Below are 25,311 nucleotides of genomic sequence, written 5' to 3' on the forward strand. Positions count from 1 at the left end.
ACTTTTGGCCAGAACAGCACAAAAATGAACCCTTCATGAGAGTCTCCTCCCGTTCCCTCCTCCTCTTGTTACGTCTCTTGCTATATTTATCCATTTATCAATCAATTTTCTCTGTCTGTGTGTCAAGTGTACGATAACCCTTTCCTCCACACCAATACACACTATACACTTATCCTCATTCTCGATCTCCGATAGCCTCCGCCGCCACGATGTTGCCCTATGCAACCCTCTCGGAGGCGGAGGTTGCGATAGGTCGCAACCTCACAGCGGCGGAGACATTGTGGTTCAACTACACCGGCAAGATGCCGGACTTGATGGTGTATTGCCACACCATCGCGGTGCTGTTCTGCGTGTACTCACTTTCACCGCTGCCTGTGGTGCTCATTGAGCTGAAGCGCCTCAACCCCTTTGACTCCCACAAGATCCAACCCAAGGTTCGCTTGTCCTTCAAAGAGATGTTCAGGTGCTACAAGGATGTCATGTTCTTGTTCTTTTGCATCGTCGGTCCTCTCCAATTCATCTCTTATCCTCTCTTCATCAAGGTACCAAATTGCTTATTATCCTAATAGCTTTTCTTTTCGTTTTTTCTTTCTTTACAATACTAATTCACACTCCTAACTCTGTTCATCGTATATTTTATAAACTGAATGTTGATTAAAATAAAATTGATTTCCTTAAAAATTGTTAGAAAAATATCACTTATAAAGACTTTCTACTTATATATAAACTCATATCTTATTCTAAAGCAAAAGTATCAAAAAACTATATTTATATTTCCATATATATCTATTCTAGATACATTTTATTAACAAAAAAAGTATTTATATTTCCATATATCTACTCTAGATATAATAAATATGCAAGTAATTTTTAAAATAAAATTATAACTATAGTAATACTAAATTTAAAGTTATATTGCATCGCATATTTTTTTTAAAAAACAAAAGTATGATTATTTTATTAGATTATTTACATATTAGTATAAAATAGAGAATAATTATATAAATTTATTAATGAATAGGAAATACTAATTATGCTATATTTTTTAATATCCTAACAAAATATAGTAATGTCACGATTTTCTGATATACACATACTTCTCTATGCACACACTAATCATTCTTTATTTTAAAATGAAATTAGATTTTTAATTCCATTTTTTATATATTAGAATAAATTCACAAGTTAGTGCTTTACCTCTCTCATTTGAGCTCAAAGTGCATCGTTTCTCTTTCCCCTCCTCTAGTCACCTCATATCGTAGTTTTAATATCTATTGTGGGAAAAAAATTCTCATTATTTTGGGAGCGTAAGTGCGTAAAGGTGGTAAGTTATCATCTCTATGTATGTGAGTAGTCGCTTTCGCAAAAATATGGGGAAACAAGTCTCTGCTGCATCTCCGAAACCCAAACCGAAATCCAATGATATGATCAGCATAGTGCCACATGATTAGGAATGTCTACGAAGCGCCGTGGGATGAAAGCAAGGATCTGAAAATTAGATCGGTCGTTGCCTTGTTTTTGTTACTGATTTACTAATATTTTGGTCTAATCAATTTAATCGTAATTTAATTAAAAAAAATTATTTTATAACAAAATAATAATAAAATTATAAATAAATATCTTAAAATATAATTATAATTTAATATATAAATTTTAAAATATCTTGTAAATTTAAAATATTAGATAAAATATTATCACCTAAAGTTTTATGATCTTTTTTCATAAACAAATTACTTATGAATTGGCAAACTATAGTACTATTCTTATTAGCTGCCTCAATAAATTGAAAAATTTTAGACTCAACCTTTTTTATTGAATTAGCTTTCATTGCTGCAATATATAATGAGATAGGAACAAATTATTTGAAATAAACTAAATACTTAAAAAATGAGGCCAATAAAAATCATTCCTGAAACATATAACGGTAGCTGAAATGAACAAGTATGTATACGTAGTAGTACAAAATCTCAGCACAAACAAAATAGTATAAATTATCTACAGGCACAAAAACTAGGAGGTTCTTTATAAAAAGATATTGATTTTTTAAAAATAAATAAATAAAAATCAGACTTTAAAGAAAAGTAGGTTCATCATACATTTCAAGTATTAAACAGAGATAAAGGATTTAGGTTGAATATTTCGCCAGAGATTGGAAGGGACAATGAGAGATCATTCGAGAGTGCATCTCTAAGAAGCAACGAACCCTAATTTGTTAAAGAATGTATCTATATTACACTCCTTTCTTGAAGATCATCAACAACCTAGTTCAAAATAGTAATCAATACATTTTTATGTTATTTTTTTCAGTAAAAAATAAATTATTTCATTAAAGATTAACATCCTATTTTAACTAAGTTATACACTATCATAATTTTAACAAGGTTTTGAAAAAAAAAAAAAGCACAACACAGCACACAAAAAAAAAAAGCACAACAGTAACAAAAGCAGAGTACTAGCAACGAGCAGAGAAGAACGAACACAACAGCAGCGAACAAAGCTAATCAATAATCATTTAAAGTGGTTTTTGAACAAAAAAAAAAAGAAGAAGAAGAACGAGCACTAGTAGTGAGCAGAAAAGAATGAGCACGACAACAATGGGCAGAGTTAATCAATAATCATTCAAAGTGATTTCTGAACAAAAAAAATGAAGAACCAAGTGATCAAGAGTAGAGGAGCAGAATCACAGCGGAGACGGAGACTATGTGACAAGAAGTACGACGAACGATAACAGAAGTGTGGTTGAGGAAACGAAGAGCGGATGGCAGACAAAGAGCTTGAGGAAGAAGTTGCGCTTGGTGAATGAGAGCGGATGGAGACTTCGACCACAACTTTCAGACCAGGACGGTTGTGCCTGAGAACGACAGATGGCGGCAGAAGAGTGGCTGACCAGATGAAGACCAGTGACTAACGACAAGCTCGAGGAAGACATACTAATTATTGAATGAGGAAAAAGCGTGGAGCCGCGGACGATCGGATGAAGACATGGTCGTGTGTAAGCGCAAAGGATAGCGGCGCTAAGTGAGAGCCTTGCGGCGGTGGGGGAGAAGGAGAACCTACACTACTACCCTGCTCGAGGAAAAGAGAAAGGCTTTTTTTTTAAAGCGCAAAACAGCGCCGTTTCAAGAGAATTGAACTGGTCTCGATTCGATTTAACTGGTCGGTTCTCAACCGACTTAATCGACGTTTTTAAATGTTAAGCCAAACCATAAAGAGAGCCAATTTATAGTTGGTCCGATCTAATTTTTAGGACCATGGGTGAAAAGGAAGAGATGACTAGGTTTTAAAAATCAAATAGATAATTGAATAGGTTATTGAACTGCTTTAATTATTAATTTATTGATTTAAAAATTTAACTGATGTAATCATAATTTATCGAAATAATTACATTTTAATAAAAGAATATAAAAAATTATGAATAAACATACGAAAATTTAAATATATTTTAATACAAATCTTAAAAATACACTAATTAAAAGTACAATACTAATTAAATAGTAAAAAACTCTCATAATCCCATGTAAACAAGGTTTTGAAAATTAGATTGAATATTAAACCATTGAAACAACCGATTAAGAGATTTAGAGATTCAATTTATTTAATTGGAGTTTAACTAAATTATACTAAAATAAATAATATATTTAATATTTATATTTCAATTATAGAATAAATTAAACAAAGAATAATAATAAAAAATAATATTTTTTAATAAATATTAATATCATTACAAGTATTCCGCCAAAAAAATATTATTACAAATAATAATAATAATAATAATAATAATAATAATAATAATAATAATAATAATAATTTTTGGAGAATACATAACAATTAATAATATGATATTATATAATTAATAATTTTTTATTATTTAAAGTTATTTTTTTGCAAGAAATATATATTGGTTCCTCGATATTGGTGTTTAAAATAATATTTTTTATATTTTTTATTTTGTCTTAAAAAAACAAAGTAATAAAATGTTTAATAAAATGAATTTACCACTAAATTCTAAATCTTAAACCTTGAATTCATAATTGAGACGATCTTAAAACGTTAGAGTTTTAAATAGAAATAAATTTTAATTTTATCTTTTAAGAATATTAATATTTTACGGTAAATTTATTCAATTATTTTTTAATCACATCTAAGTAAATTACACTTAATCACATTACTTTCATTCTAAATAAATTTATTTTTTTATATAATTTTACTCTTAAATATTTTCACTCATTATAAAATGTTTGTAAAATGACTAATACATAAACTTGCGGAAGATGGAAGGTGAACAAAATGATTGATAGAAGGCAAAAAAAATGACAAAAAACATACGCGAGTACAAGCCAACAAGAAAACAAAGATGATAAGCGGAACCACCTTCTTCCAAAGTTAGATATTCTAGTTTATGGAGTTCTAGTTTTGGAAGTTAAAGAACGAAGAGGAAGATGAAATGTGCTGAGAAATTTTTTTTTTTTTTTGAAAGAAAGAAAGCTCAACACATAAAGTGGAATATAAGAAGACAATAAACAGAACCAATCTACAATAAATAAATAAAAATAACCAACGCAAAGAACACTAATAGTTATTTCTTTATCATTTTTAGTATTGTCATCAACAATAAAAAGATTCACACCTAGCCACTTCTTGTAGTTTAGAAAAAATAGGTTGATAATCTCGTCAAATCCTTTTTCTTTATTCTAAAAAATCCTTCTATTCTTTTCCAACAAAATGTTCCAGATAATCGTACAAAAATATACTATCCATCTCTTGCGCTCCTCCTTGTTAATTGATATCTCAGTCCAACTTTGAAAATGTTCCTTTAATGTCCCTGGGCATGACCATTGCCTTCCAATAAATGATATCCATGCACACCAAACCTACCAAGAAAAATCACAACCAAGAAACAAGTAGTGACCATATTCAACACCTTTGTTACATAACATGCATACAATATCTTCCTGGTTAACAACTCCAAACCGACTCAGCCTCTCCTTCGTATTGACTCTGCCAGTCAAGATAAACCAGACAAACAGCTTAACTTTTGGTGGAACTAGACCTTTCCAAATTGTCCTAGTAAAGCTGTAACTTGTTATATCCTCCAGAATCATTTCCGCCTGCAACAACTGCACAAAAGAGTTAGTAGAAAATACACCTTGTTTATCAAATTTTCACACAACTCTATCCTCTTTGTCATATGCAAGTTTGAGCAGCCTTAATGTTTCATGCAACTGGTTTACTAGATCCAACTCCCATTGGAATAGCTCTCGCCTCTATTGGAAGTTTCATATCTACTCTAACCCATCCCAAAACCCACAATCCCCTATTACGGATCTTCTTTGGTTTGAAACTGAGAAAAGCCTCGAAAACTAATCTTTCAAAGAACCACCACTTAGCCAGACATCCATCCAGAATCGAGTCCCTCTCCCATTACTAACCTCCATAGAAAACCCAGTAATTATCTTCTATCTTACTTGTTGAACTTTGAATTGTATCTAACAAATATCCTTCTATGAGCCTCCCGGGCAGGTAATATCTGGGAGGACAGTAACACATTTGCGTTCAGGTTATTACAAGAGCAAATCACCTTCTTCCACAATGGACACTTCTCCTTTGAAAAATGCCACCACCACTTAAATAGAAAAGCTATGTTGAGCACCATGGGATCCCCAACACCCAACCCACCAAATTTTTTGGGAGCTTGCACCACCTCCCATCTAACCAAGGCCATACCATTCCTTCCATCCTCCTTACTCCATAAAAATCTTCTCTGCAAGAAAATCAGTTTCTTTACAATTGCCTTTGGCATCTTATATAAACTCAAATAATATACAGGAAGGCTATTCAAACAGATTTGATGAGCACCAACTTATCGGCTTTTATTGAGAACCTTGGCTTTTCAGATGTGCTAAGCATCCCCTCCACTTTGTCTATAATTGGCTCCCAAGTCTTAACTAATCTCGGGTTAGTTCCTAATGAGATTCTTAGGTATTTAACTGGAAGAGAGGCTTCCTTATAGCCCAGCATGCTACACATACGCAGTACCCACTGCTTGTCACAATTAATTGGAATCAAGCTAGATTTATCAAAATTAATACTTAATCCCGACATCAATTCAAAACAACGAAGAATCCTTCTGTAATTCTTAGTGGTCTCTTCCTCTGGAGGGCAGAACAAAATAATATCATCCTCAAACTGAAGATGCGACAACTCAATATGATCTCTACCAACCAGTAGCGGAGATATACGACCGTTTCTAACCACCTCCCCAAACATCCTATATAGAACATTGACGACAAGTACAAACAAAAATGGAGAAAGTGGATCACCTTATCGCAGGCACCTTTCCATCTTAAACAGCTTAGATGGCGAACTGTTTATCAATACTGACATAGAACACATACTGACACACTCCATAATCCACCCCCTTCATCTTCGTCTAAAACTCATCTTTTGTAACACAAGGCCCACAAAGCTCCACTTGACTGTATCATATGCTTTCTAGAAGTCTAACTTTATGATCACTGCTTCCTTCTTTCTCAATTTAATCCACTAAATAGTTTCGTACGTAATAAGAGCCCTGTCATGAATATTTTGCCCTTAAATAAAAGCACTATGTGTCTTACCTACTAGCCCTGGCATTACTGCTTATATTCTCCTAACCAGCGTCTTCGAAATGACTTTATACACACACCCCATCATGCTAATTGGTTTAAGGTGTTTGATTTCCTTTGCACCTATAAACTTAGGTGCCAACGCTACCCAAGTGACATTAGCATCCGCCGGTAGCCTAGAAGGCATGAAAAAGCCCAATACTGCTGCCGTGAATTCAGAACCAATTTCAGCCCAATACTTCTTTATGAAGTTCATGTTGTATCCATCCCTTTTTGGAGCCTTAGATGATTCACAATCCCACACTGCCTCTCTAACCTCCTCAAGAGTCGGTTGCAACTCCAAAGCCAAAGCATCTTCTTCATCGATCATTTCCACTAGACCATCTCTGAATCCCACCAAAGGAGAATCCTCCTGATGATATAAGTCCTTATAAAGGTCCCTAATCGCAATCTTAATCCTAGCTTGATGCCTTATCAACCTTCCATTAATAACCAGCGCATCAATCCTATTGTTTCTCCTTCTCGCAGAAGCTAAGTTGTGGAAGCACCTCGTGTTTTTATCTATGTCCCTCGCATGTCTAGAGCGCGACATCTACTTCCAATGTTGTTCTTTCCTCACATACAATTTCTCACAGCAAACAACAAGCGCCCTCCTTCTTGCCTCCACCGTTCCATCATAAACCCCATCACCCACCATGTCATCAATCTTCTTAATCTCTTCCTCAAACTTCATAATTTTCTTGTCCATGCCACCAAAGTTGTCTTTATGCCATTTTCCCAGAGGAATTGTCAAAGCCTTCAATTTATCTGTGAATTGCACCTCTTTTAGTCCTCTCCATTCCTCATTGACCATCCTCAAGAAACTTTCATGTGTAAACCACGAGTCAAGACTTCAGAACGGCCTCGGTTCATCTCTAGGCCTCTTATCTTCCACTATAATAGGACACTAATCTGACGAACCCCTTGGACCACCTCATAAACAAATCTTTGGAAACTCTTCAAACCATTCCAAACTAACCAGAGCCCTATCAATAGGACTACAAGATCGACCTCTGAACCATGTAAACTTGCGGTCAGTAATCGGCAAGTCCACCAAACCCCTGTTGTGTATCCAATTCTTGAAATCTTCCGCCGACAAGGATAAGCTATCAGTGCCTCGTCATTCTTTCACGTGTACAATCTCTTAAAGTCTCCCATGAAACAATAGGGAACCTGACATAAACCAGCTATGTAACTCAACTCCTCCCACACAACAAGCTTCTCATCTCTAACATGTGCACCATAAACCAAAATAAAAGCACAATTAAAGTTATTCTTTAACAACACCCCTTCAACACACAAACATCTCTCACCTTTATAACAATTTCGTATTTTAAAAAATTCGTCATCCCATATTAACAACAACCCACCAGATGCACCATCAGACATAACATAGTCCCACCCTACACAACCACTCCCCTAAATTTTTAAAACATCAAACCTTTTTAGTCTCCATCAAACCTAACATGTTCAATCTATATTTCCTCTTCAGGTATTTTACCATCCTCAACTTTCTGTCACCCTTCAACCCCCTAACATTTCAAGAACTAAAAATCATTTTAAAAATTATTGCACACCTTTTTATGAGTTTTGGGCCTGCTCCGTCTAGTTTTTGCCTTCTGTTTTGCCAATCTTCCTTTCTGAGCAATTTCTTCATTCTGTTGTTGGAGAATAGCCATAATGCCATCTTCTTCATTATATAGCATTGCTCTTGACTCTCTTGCTAAATCCCAGGTCCTTTTGTTTTCTATCGGTTGCTCATCCAACCTTGAACACTCATTGTCACTGGCCTCATCATCACAGGCATATGCTGTTTCCCCTAAAATGTCCTCATCATCACCGTAGCCATATCCATCATTAAGCATCAGTAAATTTCTATCACTAATTGCTTTAATTCTCAGGCCTGTATTAACAATTTCTTGATTAACTCTGCCACTGTGTTCAGAATCATCACCATTACCGTGTCCGTCGTTAGCCCCGTCTTCCCCGTCCTCATCCCCTTCTAGCCAATAAGCCCCTCCATCATGTTTTACTATTCTGCAACCCTCGGCCTCCAGTGCACGTCTCCAGCTTCCAACCTCCTTATCCCCGCCATCATCGATCAACTCCAACACACCAACAAAGGATTGCGGACCTGCTTCTAGCTGGAGCAACTGTCGTGTCAACATTCCCTCACCATCGTGGTCAATTCTGCCTCCTCCATCCGGTTTGCTTCTACACCCTTTGCCGAACCACCACCCCCAACTTGTCAAATGGCCGCCGCGAAGCTTCTTTACCATCGACTGCTATACATTCTTTTCCAGGTCATGTTCTTGTTTCTCCCAATGTTGAGCCAGCGCCCCCAAGACATAAGAGCCCCTAGGCGTTGTGGCATTAGAGGCAGTCCTGCTTCTTCTCAACTGGACCTTACAAGCCCGACCCACCCGCTTCAAACCCGGTCTAGGACAGGCATCCGCAACGCCAACCTGCTTAGTGGCTATGGAGCTTGGGCCCTCATGGCCCAAAACATTCTTACAGCATCTAATTCCATTGGTGGGCTTTACATTAAGTTCATACATTTTATTCCTTATATCCTCCCTATCCAGCCCATTAGATTTACAACAATAATCCCAGGGAATAATAAGCTTAGAATCTACTTCATTAATCACTTCATATCCCACAAAATCTGCCATGCCTTCAATATCACTATAATTTGATTGATACGTTACTAATTTCTTTTGATTGAAACTTAAATATTCATAACTCCACTCATTCAAAATTATTTCTGAATTTACCAATCTAGCCTCTTCTTCAACCTCCTCCCGCAACACCTCCATTACCACTTCCGATTCCTGGTCTGTATAGTCTGTCAAATTTGTTGGCCTTTTTGACCATATAGCTACATCATCACAAACCCTTGTAGATATGTTCTTATGGTGTTCACATATTACAGTATCATCCCCCACAATTTTCAAATTACAATTCACTCCATATGTTTCACGTCCCACCTCTTTTACCAAAATACCGAAGCCACTCGTGCCTATTGTGATATGGACCCATTCATTGATCACATCCATCCATCACACAGGTATCAATTTGCACATGGCCGACACTAAAGGAGATGCATGATTCCGTCACTTTATCACACCCAACCACTTCACCCCATTGGCTTCCTATTATCCTGAAAGTAACCACAAACCATGCATGTAACAGAACCCCAAATCATTCTAACCACACTCTTCAAGTTTCACTTCTCTCCGACTCGTCCCACCTCTATACACTATGAAACAACTGTAGTAGGCTATTCATTTTGAATGTGCAAGTCTCTTCAGCATTCAACAGACTGTCAAAGATCAACAAAGCTTTATATGCTCCCATTTTGTGCAACTGAACTTGAATAACTTGCGAAAAGTTCTTTTCAACCAATTCTTTCAATGACCTAAAGTAAATAGCCGTCGTCGTTCCATCTACTAGGCTTTTCTACAACCAGTCCAAGTTTTCTTTCACCACAACCACTTTCACCTTCTTCGTCCACCCATTCCCATCTGGATCTTGGACCATTTTCTCCTTCGTCAAATCTTTAGTGCAGATAGCTGAGATTTTCTGGGTCTCTTCTCTTTCCTGTGACAGCTGACGAGCCATAGCCATTCGATTGTCACCTCGCAGCTGTATATTGTTCGTGTCCTTCACATCAGACATTCTCTTGTATTTAGCTTCCCCCACGAAGACAACCTTACCTCTCAGTCTCATACAATTCATCTCTGTTATAGCCTTCAAGGCCCCTCCTTTCGTAGTGTATCGTATGAACGTAAAAATGTATATACTACTATTTTTTGTTTTATTGATAAGTATATATCATTTATACGTCTAGCCCAACTAAACAGCTGAAATAGTTCTTTTTTTGATATGTCTTCTGGGAGATTATTCACGAAAATTGAGAAGGACTAGTTCTCTAGTCATCCATACTCTTTTCGGTTCCAAACTCTTGGATCCTTGACCTGACCTCTCGTTCTACCCCTCACTGTGTTAAGATATTTAGATTCAATTTTCTCTTTATTTTTTATTTTTCTTTTCACTTTCCAACACATTTTTGGAGATTTAATAAAACACGAAAGGGTCCCGGTTATGTTCGACTGATTGATTTTTGGCAGATTTTTCTGTTATGAAACGGTATTCAATTCCAGCGGTTCTTCTAGCTGACCGAGACAAACTCTCCACGGGTTTTCCGTTCGACTTGTTCAACCGACCAATTCAAACTGATTTTTAGAATCTTGGTGGGAGATGCCTCCTTTCCAAGGTTTTCAAAATCGAACCGATGATCAAACCAATAGAGATAGAGGTTCAAAGGTTCGTTCAACCGAAGTTCAACTAGGATTAAACTAGATATAATAAAATAATAAATTTATGTGTAAAATATACAGGTCCTTTGAAAAAATGTTTTTTTTGTATTTTATTATTTTAAACCAGCTAATTGTTGAAAATCAGACCAATTTAATTGGTTAATCGATTGTTTAACAAATTTCCCCTTTTCAGGCCGGTTCATTGCTGACCTTTTCCACTTTGAACTGGATCACTTTGGTGGCTGATTCTCGGTTAACTCAATCGAAATCAGCTAGTTGAATTCGATTCTCAAAACACTGAAGCTTTCTTAAACCTCAATTTTTCTGCCTCCACTTCGATTTCCATCTCAATTTCTCACATCTCCATAAATTTCTATGGAAATTTTTAATTTCTGTATTTGCACAGATATTTTTAATAAAGATGATTTTTAAAAATTCTAAAAAAGTACATTTCATTAATATGATATATAAATATATCTTGTCCAAATGCAACAAATTAATTAAAGTTTAACATTATTTTTTATCATTTAAGTCTTAACACAGAAAAGATTATTACATAACTTTTTCTTTCTTTAAAATATCATTCATTATATATAATCTTTAATTAAATTTTTTTTGTGTTATTTTCAAGATTTTTACCTAAGACCTTCTAACTAAGTTATAAGTCACTTACTATTTTAACTAATTTTACTTTTATTATTTTTACACACATTTCATATGTAAAAGAGTGAATCTATAGGATATAATAATATATAACGAAGATATAGAAAGAGTAGACACATAACTTTCTTTTTTAAACACTACAAAAAAATCGTCCATTGTTGTCAGATTGATTTTACATATTAATATGATAAAAAAATAATATTCTGTTAAATTTACCGTTTGATTTTATCTATCTTCAAAAAAAATTTAAATAAAAACATATTATCATCTGATTTTTCAATTCTAACAGTAACACTATTAAATTACCATCGGATAACTCTAATGCGAAATGGATGACTTTTTTTATGAATTTATGTTATCACAACCTTCGAATTTTTTTTGCTATAAATTCAACAACAATTCATGGATGATAATTATTATTTAAAATAAATAAAAATTGTTACCATCGGATTAGTTAAATAGTAAATTCGAGTAATATAAAATTATTTTTTAAAATTTTAAAAAATTTAAAAATATAATATAAATTCATAATCCTATAATGAGAATATATTTCTAAATCACAACTAAATAAAACTAAAACTCAATAGTATTTTTTGTTAAAGTAATAAATTATAATATCAATAATACAAATAAAAGTTCCAATAATTCAAAATAAAGCGTACAAAATGAAAAAAAAAATGTCAACTGGAACAAAAGATGCACTAAACAATAAAACAAAAAGGTCCTATGGGTCCATATAGTCATTAGCATCGTCCTTGCCAAAGTTGCTGCTATAGGGATAGAAAACTAAATAACAACCAAAAGTGTTAATTCTTGGTACATTATGAAATATTGTAACGAGTACATAGCTTTTTGCCACCTCAAAGATTTCGATTTTGACATAATGATACCCAAAATATAGTAATGACAAAATGACTCATAAGAAAGTACTAATTTATCCTTCTTTTCTCTTATAAAATTATTCTCTCTCTCTCTCTCTCTCTCTCTCTCTCTCTCTCTCTCTCTCTCTCTCTCTCTCTCTCTCTCTCTCTCTCTCTCTCTCTCTCTCTCTCTCTCTCTCTCTCTCTCCACCATTATTTACCACTATTCCCCTTACCTTTCATCACCTTAGCCCTATCCCAAGTCCCTATCACCACACCTTATTTCCAATAACTCAACCTTATCATCACTTCCATCTCTACTTCTACTATCACCACAATCTTAATCTCCATTGTCTCAACCTTATCGCAATTATTATCATCATCCTCCTTCTCCTCCTTTTTCTAGCTCTTTCATGACATCTATCAATCCCTACCACCTTCATCATTCTTTCTCTCTCAAACTTTCAATTTGTTTCTTATTTATAGTTTATATTTTTTGATTTATCATTGTTGTTAATAATGATTTGGAGTGCATGGCGGTGATAAAGGAGTTAGGATTGAACATTTTATAGTAAAAATTTGGGTGGTGGTAACGGGTGAAGAGTAGTGACAACAATTAAGGAACAATAATAATAATACCAGTGAGTGAGTGAATGAGTGATAACAGGATAGGATAGGAGCAAAGGGATTAGATCGGGCAAAGGAATGAGGTAGGGTGGAGTTGTTGGTGAGATGCTAGTGGGTGAGGGCAATGGGATGAGGTGGTGGAAGAAGAATGGGATGGGACAAAGGAATGATGAAGTGATCAAGTTATGGGTGATGGTGGTGATGATGATGTTGATGATTCTAGTAAGGGTAGGGGTGGTGGTAGTGATGATGGTAGTGGCCGAGGCAGAGTGGCAGATTGGGATAATGACGAAAGAATGGGATAGGGTAAAAGAATGGAATAGGATGGGGGGCATCATGGTAGTAACGATGATGATGATGATGATGCCAGAGGGTATATTAGTAACTTCATTAAAATTTAACTGTTCACCGGATAAATTAACTATTGACAAAACCTTTGGATCATTTTATTAAACAAAATATATTTTTTTGGAGTAATTATCCAAATCAGTCCCTGAGATTTTTAAAATTTGATATTTTAGTCCCTAGGTTTCAAATTAAAATACACAAAACGGTCTTTAATGTTTACTTCCATTAGAGAATACAATTCTTCTCCATTAGTTGCTATCGGTGATAGCTGACATAGAACGTTAACTCACACATATGGTTGTTAAGCGTTCACATGTTTAAACCGGATAAATCTATCCCAGGATGAATTATAAAACAGTCCTCGAAGAGTTTAAAAAACTCTAAAATAATTCTTGAAAAAATTTTAAAATTCAAAAACAGTCATTTCAAATATGTTTATTTTTTTCAAAATAAACTTAGAAAAACATTCCTAAGTTAAAAAAAAATTGGCATAATTGCTAACTATGGTAGCACAAATAACTTCAACTACAAGCCTGTTTTATAGAACTTTACCACCTATAAATCCAAAAACTTTTTAAGAAACATGAACAGAACACTTGGATTTGCCAAGACATTCTTTTTCAAGTATTGCAAAGTATTAGGAGTTTTACATTTAGATTTTGTAAATGATCCACATTAACCTTATGGTTGACCAAAACTAGCAAATTAGACTTTAGAGGTTACTTGGTTCGTATTGCACGCAAGTTTCAAAGTGTTGTATTCATAAGTATTTGCATAAATATTTTCAATTGTTTATGTGAAAAACTTTATGTTAAATCGGATTTCTCTCATCTCTTCAAACAATAATATTTCATTCTCTTCTTCATTAAAAAATGATCATAGAATATGATATCTACAAATTAAATTAAATCAATATCATGTATGATCAAAAATGAATATGTATTCATTTATTTTAAATTATTTAATTTTTTTGAAAAATAGTGTCTTCTAAAATTAATTTATAATTTATTTTAAAAATACATAAACAAATTTGTATTATAAATGATCAAATTTGAGATATATAGATAAAAAATTTTAGAAATTAAAATTTATTAATTTAGAAATAATTATATATAAATAATTCAAAGAGACTACTTTGGAATTTTAAATTTTTTTAGAAACCATTTTGAGGTCTTGTTTAAATTATTCGAGGTCTGTGTTATACTTCACCCTAGGTATTAATTCGTCAAACTCGCACACTTAACATTCATGTGTGCGAGTTAACGTTCCACGTTAGCAGTCATTTTCAGTGACTAATAGAGGAGGACTGGATTGTCCAACGGAAGCAAATATTAAGAACTATTTTATGTATTTAAATTCTTGGAAAGTAAAGTATTACTCTATTTTTTAGAATTATATTTATCATTATCATCTTTTGAGTATTATTTTGTCAAAATCGATATCTTTTAGATGCCAATTGGAATAACAATTTCAATAACGATTTCAAACAAGCAAATATTCAATAAAATATCTAATCTTAATTGTTCTAATGTGTATCCTTTATTACTCTACAATTTCCAACAAACAAAGGATCGATAAAAAGCCATTAAACATCCTTCTCCCACCTCTATTCCACAAATTTATCCTAAAAAATTAAATCTAACATAAAGTACAACACTTATATATAATTATAGAAAACCTAATCTCAACTCCGAGCAACAAATAAGTAGCTGCATACTTTATCAAACCAAGAAGTTAATTCCATTCGAAGTTAAAGAAAACATCACAATTATAATACCTATTCAATTAAGCAACAACAATTTATTATTTAGCAATGTGACCACAATGCTTAATCTAAAATATAAATAAATAATAAAAAATTAAAATATTATGATATACATATAATAATTTATCTCCACTTTGTTAAGTAAAAAGTGCTTTAAGCATAAGGCATTTAATTCTGATGATCAAATATTGGGTTATACTACATGTTATAATTGTCCTAATTTATTAGAACTTAATTAACTTAAATTAACCTAATTTCAAACCTAAATTAACCAAAATATATAGCTTAATTAACCTTCTTGACCTAAATTAACCTCATTAACCTTATGAACCTAATTTTAAGATTAAATGAACCTAAATAACCTAATGAATTTTATTGACCTAAATTAATCTAATTTCAAAACTAAGTTAATTTAGTTAACCTTATTAACTTTAATTAACCTAATATCAAAATTTAAAAATATCCTAATGAACCTAAATAAACCTAATTTGAAAACTAAATTCATGAAATTTTACCCTAAATTAACCTAATTGTAACCTAAATTTTAGAAAGTAAATTAAAATTAACCTAAAATAATTAAGAATGCATATAATCAAAAGATGGAGGAAAAGAGAAGATTCTTCTATATAGATTTCACAGAGGTAGAGAGAGACAAATTTTAGAGAGAGAAAAAGGGATAGGAATGCACTGGCAGAGATGAGGATGGGGAGTGGAAGGAAAGACATGCAATGGCGGAGACAACATGCAAAGGAGTAGATTGCAGCAGTGAGATGTGGTTAAGGTGTTTAAGGGAAGAGGATGACAAACTGAAATGAGGGAGAAGGGATCGTGACTGCAAATTTAGGATAAGTTTACCGTTAGTTTTTCCGTTAAAAATGATGAAAGTAAGTTTTCAAAAAATAACTAAAAGATTGTGTTTAGATTTGCGTCAGATCTAATCTCATGATACTAGTTTTACCAAAAGGATTTTTTAGTATGTTAGTCCTGTCAGAATATCTAACTGAAACACTGGTGCCATTTTTAAACATATTTTACGCCAAATATACCGTCAAATTTACCATAAAATTTCATTATCCGACGCTAACTATTGCAGATTGTTCAATTTTTGTGTTATCGTTGAAAATTCCTATGAAAAATCCAACAATAATTGCAAGGAAAATAATACAATGATAAATCCGATGACTTTGAGTAGATTTATTGCAGTGAAAATACCATTCATTATGTGAAATCTATAAAAAAAAATATTTTACTAGTTTCAAGACTTGAATGTAAGACTTCTTATTTAAGTAAGTTATAAGCTACTTGCTTTTTCACTAATTCTAATTTTATTATTTTTATGCATATTTAATAAATAAAAAAGTGACACTATATATATCTATATAGGGGTGGTTATGATGTTTTCAAAAGTATTGCTAAATTTAAAATAATATTTTTTATTATTCAGGAAAGTTTTTCAAAAAATGTTGTTGAAAAAAGTGTTTTTAAAATGTAAAAAAATATGACATTAATTTTAACAATACTTACATAGCCACTATAATAATAATAATAATAATAATAATAATAATAATCTAAATTAAAAACTATATTCTAAAAAGAATTTAGACATTTTATATATTTTGAAAATTTTGGAAGATTGGGTAAGTATTTTCATTCGATTTCCCAACATATTTAGGAAGAATTGTGCTCCCAATCTAGTTCTTGCAGGTATTATTCTTCATTAAACTTTGAGTAAATTTTCATATTGGTCCTGAAATTCACACCATTACCTAATTTGGTCCTTCAGATTCCAATTTCATTATAGTTGTCTGCAGATCGAAATCTGGAGACCATTGTGGTCGTTGATCCCTTTACGATAATGAGTCTGTAATCGCAACGATGATGTAGCACTCCGTTACCATGCTGGATGCTGTAATGGCTAACTGATGTGACCATATTAGAATTTTGACCCAATTTGGTCCTTCCTGTAACACCTTACCACATAGAGCTTTACGCCTAGGACGTAAACTAGAGTTGGCGAGGCGCTACGACCTCTAAAAATAAAAATACTAATCTAATATAATTGAAGGAAGTTGTAACTAGGAGTCTTGAAAGAGGAGTTAATAAAAAACAAAACAAAAAACGCATCACTCACGAAAGTTACGCATACATGGATAAGAAAGTTTCGAAAGGAACGTTTAAAACATATACATATGGATCAGAATTCTAAAATACAGATAACAAGCTCCGACTCGACCTGCAAAGCAATGGTTGGCTAGAATATATATATATATATATATATATATATATATATATATATATATATATATAATCCCAAAAGTAAACCAACGGATAAATATACATCCTGTTTTTCTAAGTCCACCTCTAAGAGGAACAAGCATAAAATACAAGATGGAGAATCTATATACATATATAAACATAAATAAAATACAACCCTAAGTCCCCAGAGTTCTTCGCTTCTACAGAGTCTCCAGAATGCTTAGTAGGGTGCCTCCTGACCTGCATCTGAAAAGCAACAATATGTACGGAATGAGAACCGGAGGTTGTCAGCATGGCAAAGGTGCCCACATAGTTAATATAAAACGTCCCGAGAAAGCCAGAGGCAATTCTAGAACTCCGACACCCATAATTAAACTTAAGGAAAATAAACTAAACCAGAAAGTAGGTAATTGTCTAAAGTTCTCAAGTCCTTAATCAATTTCTAACTTAACCCTTCACTTTCTACTTCCTCCAGCCCTCCAAAACACTGGTGTACAGACAAGCAATACAAACAAAGCAAACACAAGTAGGATACAGATACAGCAGGTAGCCAATATAGTAGGTAAGCATAATAATCACATAGGCAAGCCCAATTAATGTACAATGAAACAAAACACACATATGTATATGATGTATGCCTGCCCTATGGCTAATAAGCTCATTTGTCGGTTATATAGCCAAACCCGACATGTCCGGTAGCTAATCCGGATACTGTATCTCTGTTGCGCTTTAATACCATTAGAGAGAATACGTGCCCTGTCACCATTAGAGGGATTATGTGCCCTGTCACCATTAGAGGGAATAGGTGCCCTGTCACACTTACAACCAGAGAAAAAATATAGACACACTTGTAATCAATCATCCTCAACGATGTCTCATTCATCATATTCATTCAATTGCATAATTAAAATCAGTTTCATCATTCTTCTTCCTCATCTCTTTCCCAGAGCAAGTGGACAACGCCACTGCCTCTTACTCAGGGTCACATGTCTCATTCATTTACAAATCATCATTTCCGCATTTCCTCAACCCCAATTCATTCTTTTCTAAATAAAGCAAAACTCAAAATGTAATCCTTTTCTGAATAACTCAAAATCAAATTATAAAATCCTTTAAAAAAAACCAAAGCGTTCTAAGAAGCACTTCAAACGAAATCTCCAATTTTATAAAAAATTAGGCAGCATCCCTTCTAAAACTCGGATTCTGCCACCTTTTTCGGGTCCCAACCTAATCATTCTCAACCTTTCCAATGAGTTCAAAACCAAATCATTTCTCAATAAAACATAAATTCAGATTTTTCAACTATCAAACCATTTCGATGTCTAACCATTTCAGAATCAAAACAATTCATTTTCCATATCTTAAATCATTCCCAACAATTCAAAATCACAACCACAACAACTCGACCCATGAAAAATCAATAAAATTCAAAGTTTATACCACAACTCTAGTAAATCACAATTTAATCCAACTTTAGCATAATCAATTAAAAGTCATAAATTATAGCTAGTTCAACCAATCAACTTCAATAGCAAACTGTTACAAAATTGAATCACACATTCTATACCATATACACAATCATCAAAATCATTCAATTCCTCAATACCCAAACTCAAAACCTTCGAAACTGATGAGGGGAGGAACTGGGTGAGAAATGTAAATTTATTACCACTTTATTCTGATAGAATTGAAGAGAATTCTAAAATGAACATGTGGTCGCTGACGGCTCGTCAATCGAAACTCCAGATTGAAAGTTTTGTGGATTTGAATTCTTGGAAGAGGTTAGGGTTCATGTTTCATGCGCTCTCTCCCTTTCCTGCAACGTGAAACCCTCATGAAAAATGGAAGGAGGCTGAAAGCGTAATTTGTATGTTGGGTTTTGGTCCCGATTTGGGTGCAATTCAGTCGGTTTGGCCCGACGGCCTAATTTTAGGCCAAAATATTTAAAATTAATATCAAAACTCGTATTTTAATTATTTCTACTTCATTAAACTATCAAATTTAATTTTTTAATTTTTAATTAATAATTAATTTATTGATTAATTATTTATTAATTTCGCATGTTTTACACTTCCTCTTTTATATAATGCTAATTCATTCTCCTATTTTTTCTTCTTCTTGAAGCTTTGTCTTCGTCTGTAATACCTGGAATAGAGACTAATGTAAATGCAATGTTATTCAACCTTCAAGGGTTAATTTTTCTTATCTTGCAGTAGACAAAAGCAGCAATAAAAAACTAATTTCAATGTATAAAATTTAATAAAATTAAGTGAATTTTGTTGCTCCATTCAAGAGACTTTTCTACTAATAGTTTAGGTATATGTTATTTCTAAAAAATATTAGGAACTAATATTTTTATTAACATTAGCCAATATTTTATTTCTATATTATTAGAAATGAAAGGCAAAGCACATATTTAAAACAATTGGAGATCAAAATTACATAAATACAATATTTTTAAATTGTTTATAATTCGATCCTACCCTTCATCTATATAAATGCTATGGGCTATAGGGTTTTAAGAATTTTCATGTAAAATCCTATACCCAGTCGTGGATTTTGACTGAATTAGCCTAAAATGGATTATACACATAGTAGGTAAGCAAATCCGTGAGTAGCTATAGTGGATTATGAAGAGATGCGTTAAGATAAGTCTTTATGGCCTATATTTTTCTACTACAAACACCAATTAAACGTGATTGTGAAGTAGAGTGGCAAATATATAATGTCTGGCGAAGAGAATTCCTTAGCATTTTGCACTACTACACAGAAAAAATTCAAAAAAACAAACAAAAGGGTGTAAAATTTATTGACAAAGAGCCTTTAAGTATCTTTATTCAATCATCAAATAGTTTTTCAGATGTACAAACCTGAATATTGCAAAAACTTGGGATGTATGGGATCAAGCAGGTGAAAAAGTTAAAAGATTCTAATTGTTGTTGTGTCAATTGGTGTGAAATATGATAAGTTTGTGATAGGGTCTGATAAAAATATGCTGGTTCTATTATCGAAAAAATTTTCTAGAGATGAGAATACATGAGTTATATGCGAAGTTGGAGGATGTTATTGCCAGTTCTAGGGTATCAACTCTGAATCTTCTTAGGGGAGTTTTGAGTTCAATGCTTGTGGTTGCACCTGCCGCAGCATTGGTTGCATTTCCATCTTTTGTAGTTGATTTGAACAGTGAGGATGGAAATGCCTGTGTTGTATTTGAAAAATACTCAACGATACCTAGATGCCAATAGAAAAGTAAATGTGTTGAATTCATGCAACCTCAGCGTAGGAAACTACTAAAATATCCAAGAATATAGTAGCTGAAGCAGTCCAGCTAGGTTGGTGATATTTCTGTTGGCCGTGTGATACATGCATCTATACAACCACCCTAATGTAGCTAAACCCCAACTATATTTCTGTTGACCTACTCAAGTATGATGCTTGCGTGATTCTGATATGGAAATTTCTCAAACACAAATATCCTAAATCACTCAAATGAATAATCAGTAGCTTGCCATCGCAGATTTATAACGCTACAAAGCAAAAACTGCGATAGGCTTTGGAAGTTTACCCCTTCTTAAACCACGATCGTGCACGGCGGTTTAGCACACCGATTCCTTCAAAAATTGTGGCGGCTCACAGTGGATGATGCCTACTTTTTTATCCTTGTAATCCGCGACAGAGTAAGGTGGTTTATATGGTTTCAAAGCTTTCACTTAATCCGCGATAGGATAAGGTAGTTTTAGCTTTAATAAGAAAAATACACATAATTCACACCTGGGCATAGGATTTTATATGTAATTTGTTAAAATCCTGTAGACTATATAGATTCATATAGATTAGGATTAAGATCGAGATGTCAACAGTTTAGGAATAATACATTTGTATAATTTTGATCTCCAATTTGTTTAAATAAGTCATTTGCCTAGAAATTAAGATTTAGTATTTACGATTTAAAATTTAGTACTTAGAGTATAAAGTATTGAATAAATACAAACAAAAATTATTAAATTTTATTGATCACGTAAAATTGCTCTTATTTATATAGTATAGGATTAAACAGCTTACGTAATCCTTAATCATTGTGGTTTTGGTCTTTATACAGTTTGTTGGCATCAGGATGGGGCTGCCATTGCCATCTGTGTGGGAGGTGGTGGCGCAATTGGTGGTGTATTTCTTAATAGAGGACTACACGAACTATTGGTTGCACAGGTTCTTACACGTGAATAGATGGGGTTACGAGAACATTCACAGAGTGCACCATGAGTACGAGGCTCCGATCGGCTACGCTGCACCGTATGCACATTGGGTGGAGATCCTTCTCCTTGGGGTTCCGACATTTCTTGGTCCGGCAATGGTCCCTTGTCACTTGATCACCTTCTGGTTGTGGATAGCATTGCGCCAACTTGAAGCTATTGACACACACAAAGGGTAAACTTAAACCCTGCTCTCTTGTTTTTTTTTTTCTGTCATTTGCTTTTCTTTGTTACTTCTATTTTTTGATGAATTTTGGTTGCCGCTTTTTTCACTATAAAATTATTTTTATAAATTTTGATATGATGACGCATTTATTAATTGAAAAGAGGAGTGTTAGAACCAATAATTTTTATGATTTGTAGTCATCAATTAGCTATTATTAGTATTTTTAATGGTGTGAGATTATATCCAATGGTGTGAGATTACTCCCTTTTCTTTTGCTGGTTAAGTGTTGGCCAAATTTAAATAAAAATACCAGCCTCCAAAACTTTTTCAATTGAAAATATTTGGAGATCAAAATTTCAAAACCAAAGATAGCTATAATTTGTTTTTATTTTTTATTTTTATTTATATTAATTAATTACTATTAAAATAAATATATAATATTAAATATAATAAATATATAATTATAATACTATGTATACGAAATTATAAATATTAAATTAAATAAGATAATTTGAAATTATTGATAAAAGGCAATATAATCCAATCCTCCCGCTTTTTTACGCTTCAATTCCTCTTTCATGCACTAAATGTGTTGTCACTAAGACATACACCGACCTTATTGCTTTGTAGGTATGAGTTTCCTTGGGCGATCACAAAACTCATTCCATTTTATGGTGGAGCTGATCATCATGATTACCATCATTATGTTGGAGGACAAAGTCACAGCAATTTCGCTTCAGTTTTCACATACTGTGATTTTATTTATGGAACTGACAAGGTTATATGATGATTTGAAATATTTTATCCTACAAACATATTGCTTGTCTTTTTCTACATGTGAAATGGATCTGCAATAATTTTGTTTTCTTTATGCTACAGGGTTATCGTTATCAGAAGAAAATGCAGAAGAAGGTATAATTTTAAAGCTTTGATGATATTTAAAAAGTTAATTGCATTTTGTAGCTTCAGTTAGCCATAGAACAATTTGTTTCACCGAAATTCTTTAGACAATTCCCCCCCTCCATTTTGCACTAATTTATTTAGGTATACAATCTGCAAAGAATAACAATTTTTTCCCTTTCACCTAATTGTTGCTTTGTGAATTGATTCAGTTAAAGGAAGGATCATACAAGAAGTCTGACTAAATTGGAGAATACATCATCCTATGGTTAGGGAGTGTAACATGTTTTGACTTTCGAAAACTAAAGATTTCAAGTATGTGGAAATATATATTTGGCAACAACGGTGGTACAATAGACATCAAGCTTAAGGGTGGAGGTTAGAGAGATGCCCTTCACAAATTGTGAATTTGTGTTAGGAAAGGGGTGGGGGAGGAATTTCTTTTGTTGTAATCTTTTGGGTTTAGATTGGAAAATGTTAAAACATGAAAGGGGAATCCCTCCCCCGGAATGTAATTCAAAAACTTTGCTGATGCCATATGTGTGAAGGTGAATTCTTCAATTAAGTAAAGCTTTTTTATTTTATTGTAAAGTAAGTTGATCAGCCAATATGCTGGTGACAAGTATCATAGGTTATACTTTTGAGTAGGTTACACTTGTATAGTAAATTTTTTTTTTATGGTAGATACTCCAATGAAGATTTTATAATTGTCTTCATGTGAAATTATTTATTTTTTACCCTTAGATAATGGATTATATGATTAGATTTTGATATTTATAAAAGTGTTATTTTTGTTTAAAATGTGACTAAATAAATAAATCATATTTTTAAACAAAATATTTCCGTAAAAAGATATTTTTGTCATCTTCATTTGAGTAGTTATTTTTTTTTTATTTTATTTGCCTTCTGTTTTGTTTCGTTATTAATGAACCTAATTAGTAAATTATTCCCCCTCTCATTTCTAGGGTGATTACTAAGAATTCATGTATCCGACTGTCACCTATTTTGGGGATCACGTTATTATTTCTAAATGATTTTTCCATTGCTTAATAGATGATTCATTCCCTCATGTTCGAGCTTGTCTTTTCTAACTATGATATTGATGATTATATAGTAATAAAAAAATATTATGTAAACAAAAAAATTAGTCACGGTATATTTGTGTATAAATATATCTGTTGTTAGATTAATCAATTTGAATTGATCTAGTGATTAATTCACTAGTCTCTTTAAGTAATTGTCAAGAAATAAAATTTAGATTCGCGATAAATTAGTCTTTAATCTATGAAATTAAAAAATACCATAGGAAACAAAAAAAATATTTATTATTAATTTATTTTTAATATATATTTTATACTCCAATATATATTCTATACAATATATATTCTATACAGTAACTAATGAATATGCTTAATATGGCTTCATAGTAGTAATTTAGCTTGTCCCATATGGACCTGTTCCGAATGTTACCTGAAACTGGGTTACTTTAGGTTTGAATGTGAGGTCCAAACACCTTTGGGTGGTTTGTCTGACACTTTCTGCTGCTATGGTGCCACCGTCCGATATCTTGATGAAGGTAGGGGTGGTACCTGCAAGGGACTCTAATCCTTAAGTTAGCAAGGATTTAAGTAGGTTTTTAGTAGATTGAGTTCGAAGAAAACCTGAGAGGGTCAGGATATTTATTAGTGTAGATGTAGAGTCAATAACTACCTTTTAGAGTAGTTTCACTTTGATAGTGGATAACCGTTCTTTTTTGTTAAGGAGGTTGTTGAGATCTCTTTTCTAGATTACTAGGAGATATCTTAAGAGTTAGTCACATATTTAGATAAGTAGGGCTAGGATAGCGTCGTCGCGTCCGATTTCTATGAGGTCAGGTAGGTGTCGATCTAGCCAATATCTGTTAATTGGGCTTTACTTATTTTGGGTCTGATTAAGTATTGTGTAATATCCAGAAATTTTGAAAATTCTTATTATGAGGTGATTTTAAATTTATTAATTTATTAGAGATTTTATTTTCAGAAATTATTTTATTGAGAATAATTAAATCAAGTTTTGATAGATAAAATAAAAATTTTACTTAATTTCATAATTATTGAATAATCTTCTATATTTAAATTATAAGGCTTAACAGTTATAAAAGAAAAAAAATTTTATGATTTAGTTTAAATAATTAAGATTTTGGAATTTAATACTTTAATTTTTATAAATAGAGAAAATTAATTATATTATCTTATATTTTAAATTAGAATATTTGATTGAGAGTTAATTAGTAAATTGATAATTAAATAATATTTTCAAAGTAATTTTGAGGGATTAAATTAGATTTCAAAATAAATACAATATAACATAAATTGATTTAGAAATTATCACACCCTAGTTAACCCAAAATTCCCAATTACATACACAAACCCTAACCCTAACTTTAACCAAATTGAACCCTAACCCCCTGACGAACGGACTTTTGCTAGTAAAGAAATTCACAAATAAATTCTCGTTGCTAGTATAATTTCTAA

General features: G+C 32.7%; 1 protein-coding gene across 1 annotated transcript; it reads left to right on the plus strand.

Moving 5' to 3' along the window:
- Positions 1-23,580, plus strand: LOC107630595 (methylsterol monooxygenase 1-1). The gene is made up of 5 exons (XM_016333791.3): positions 1-542; positions 21,582-21,907; positions 22,529-22,676; positions 22,778-22,810; positions 23,011-23,580. The coding sequence occupies exons 1-5, from the start codon at positions 210-212 to the stop codon at positions 23,041-23,043; spliced, it is 873 nt and encodes a 290-aa protein (XP_016189277.1). The 5' UTR covers positions 1-209; the 3' UTR covers positions 23,044-23,580.
- Positions 23,581-25,311: the final 1,731 nt, after the last annotated feature.

This window comes from Arachis ipaensis, chromosome B1 (assembly GCF_059453495.1).
Source record: "Arachis ipaensis isolate K30076 ecotype BB chromosome B1, ASM5945349v1, whole genome shotgun sequence".
NCBI classification, from domain to species: domain Eukaryota; kingdom Viridiplantae; phylum Streptophyta; class Magnoliopsida; order Fabales; family Fabaceae; genus Arachis; species Arachis ipaensis.

What these genes read in the sequence shown, in the direction of transcription:
- LOC107630595 (XM_016333791.3), top strand. Translation starts at nt 210, where the DNA reads ATGTTGCCCTATGCAACCCTCTCGGAGGCGGAGGTTGCGATAGGTCGC. An exon ending in CTTATCCTCTCTTCATCAAG is followed by an intron (nt 543 to 21,581) that starts GTACCAAATTGC and finishes GTCTTTATACAG; the next exon opens with TTTGTTGGCATCAGGATGGG. An exon ending in AGAAGAAAATGCAGAAGAAG is followed by an intron (nt 22,811 to 23,010) that starts GTATAATTTTAA and finishes GAATTGATTCAG; the next exon opens with TTAAAGGAAGGATCATACAA.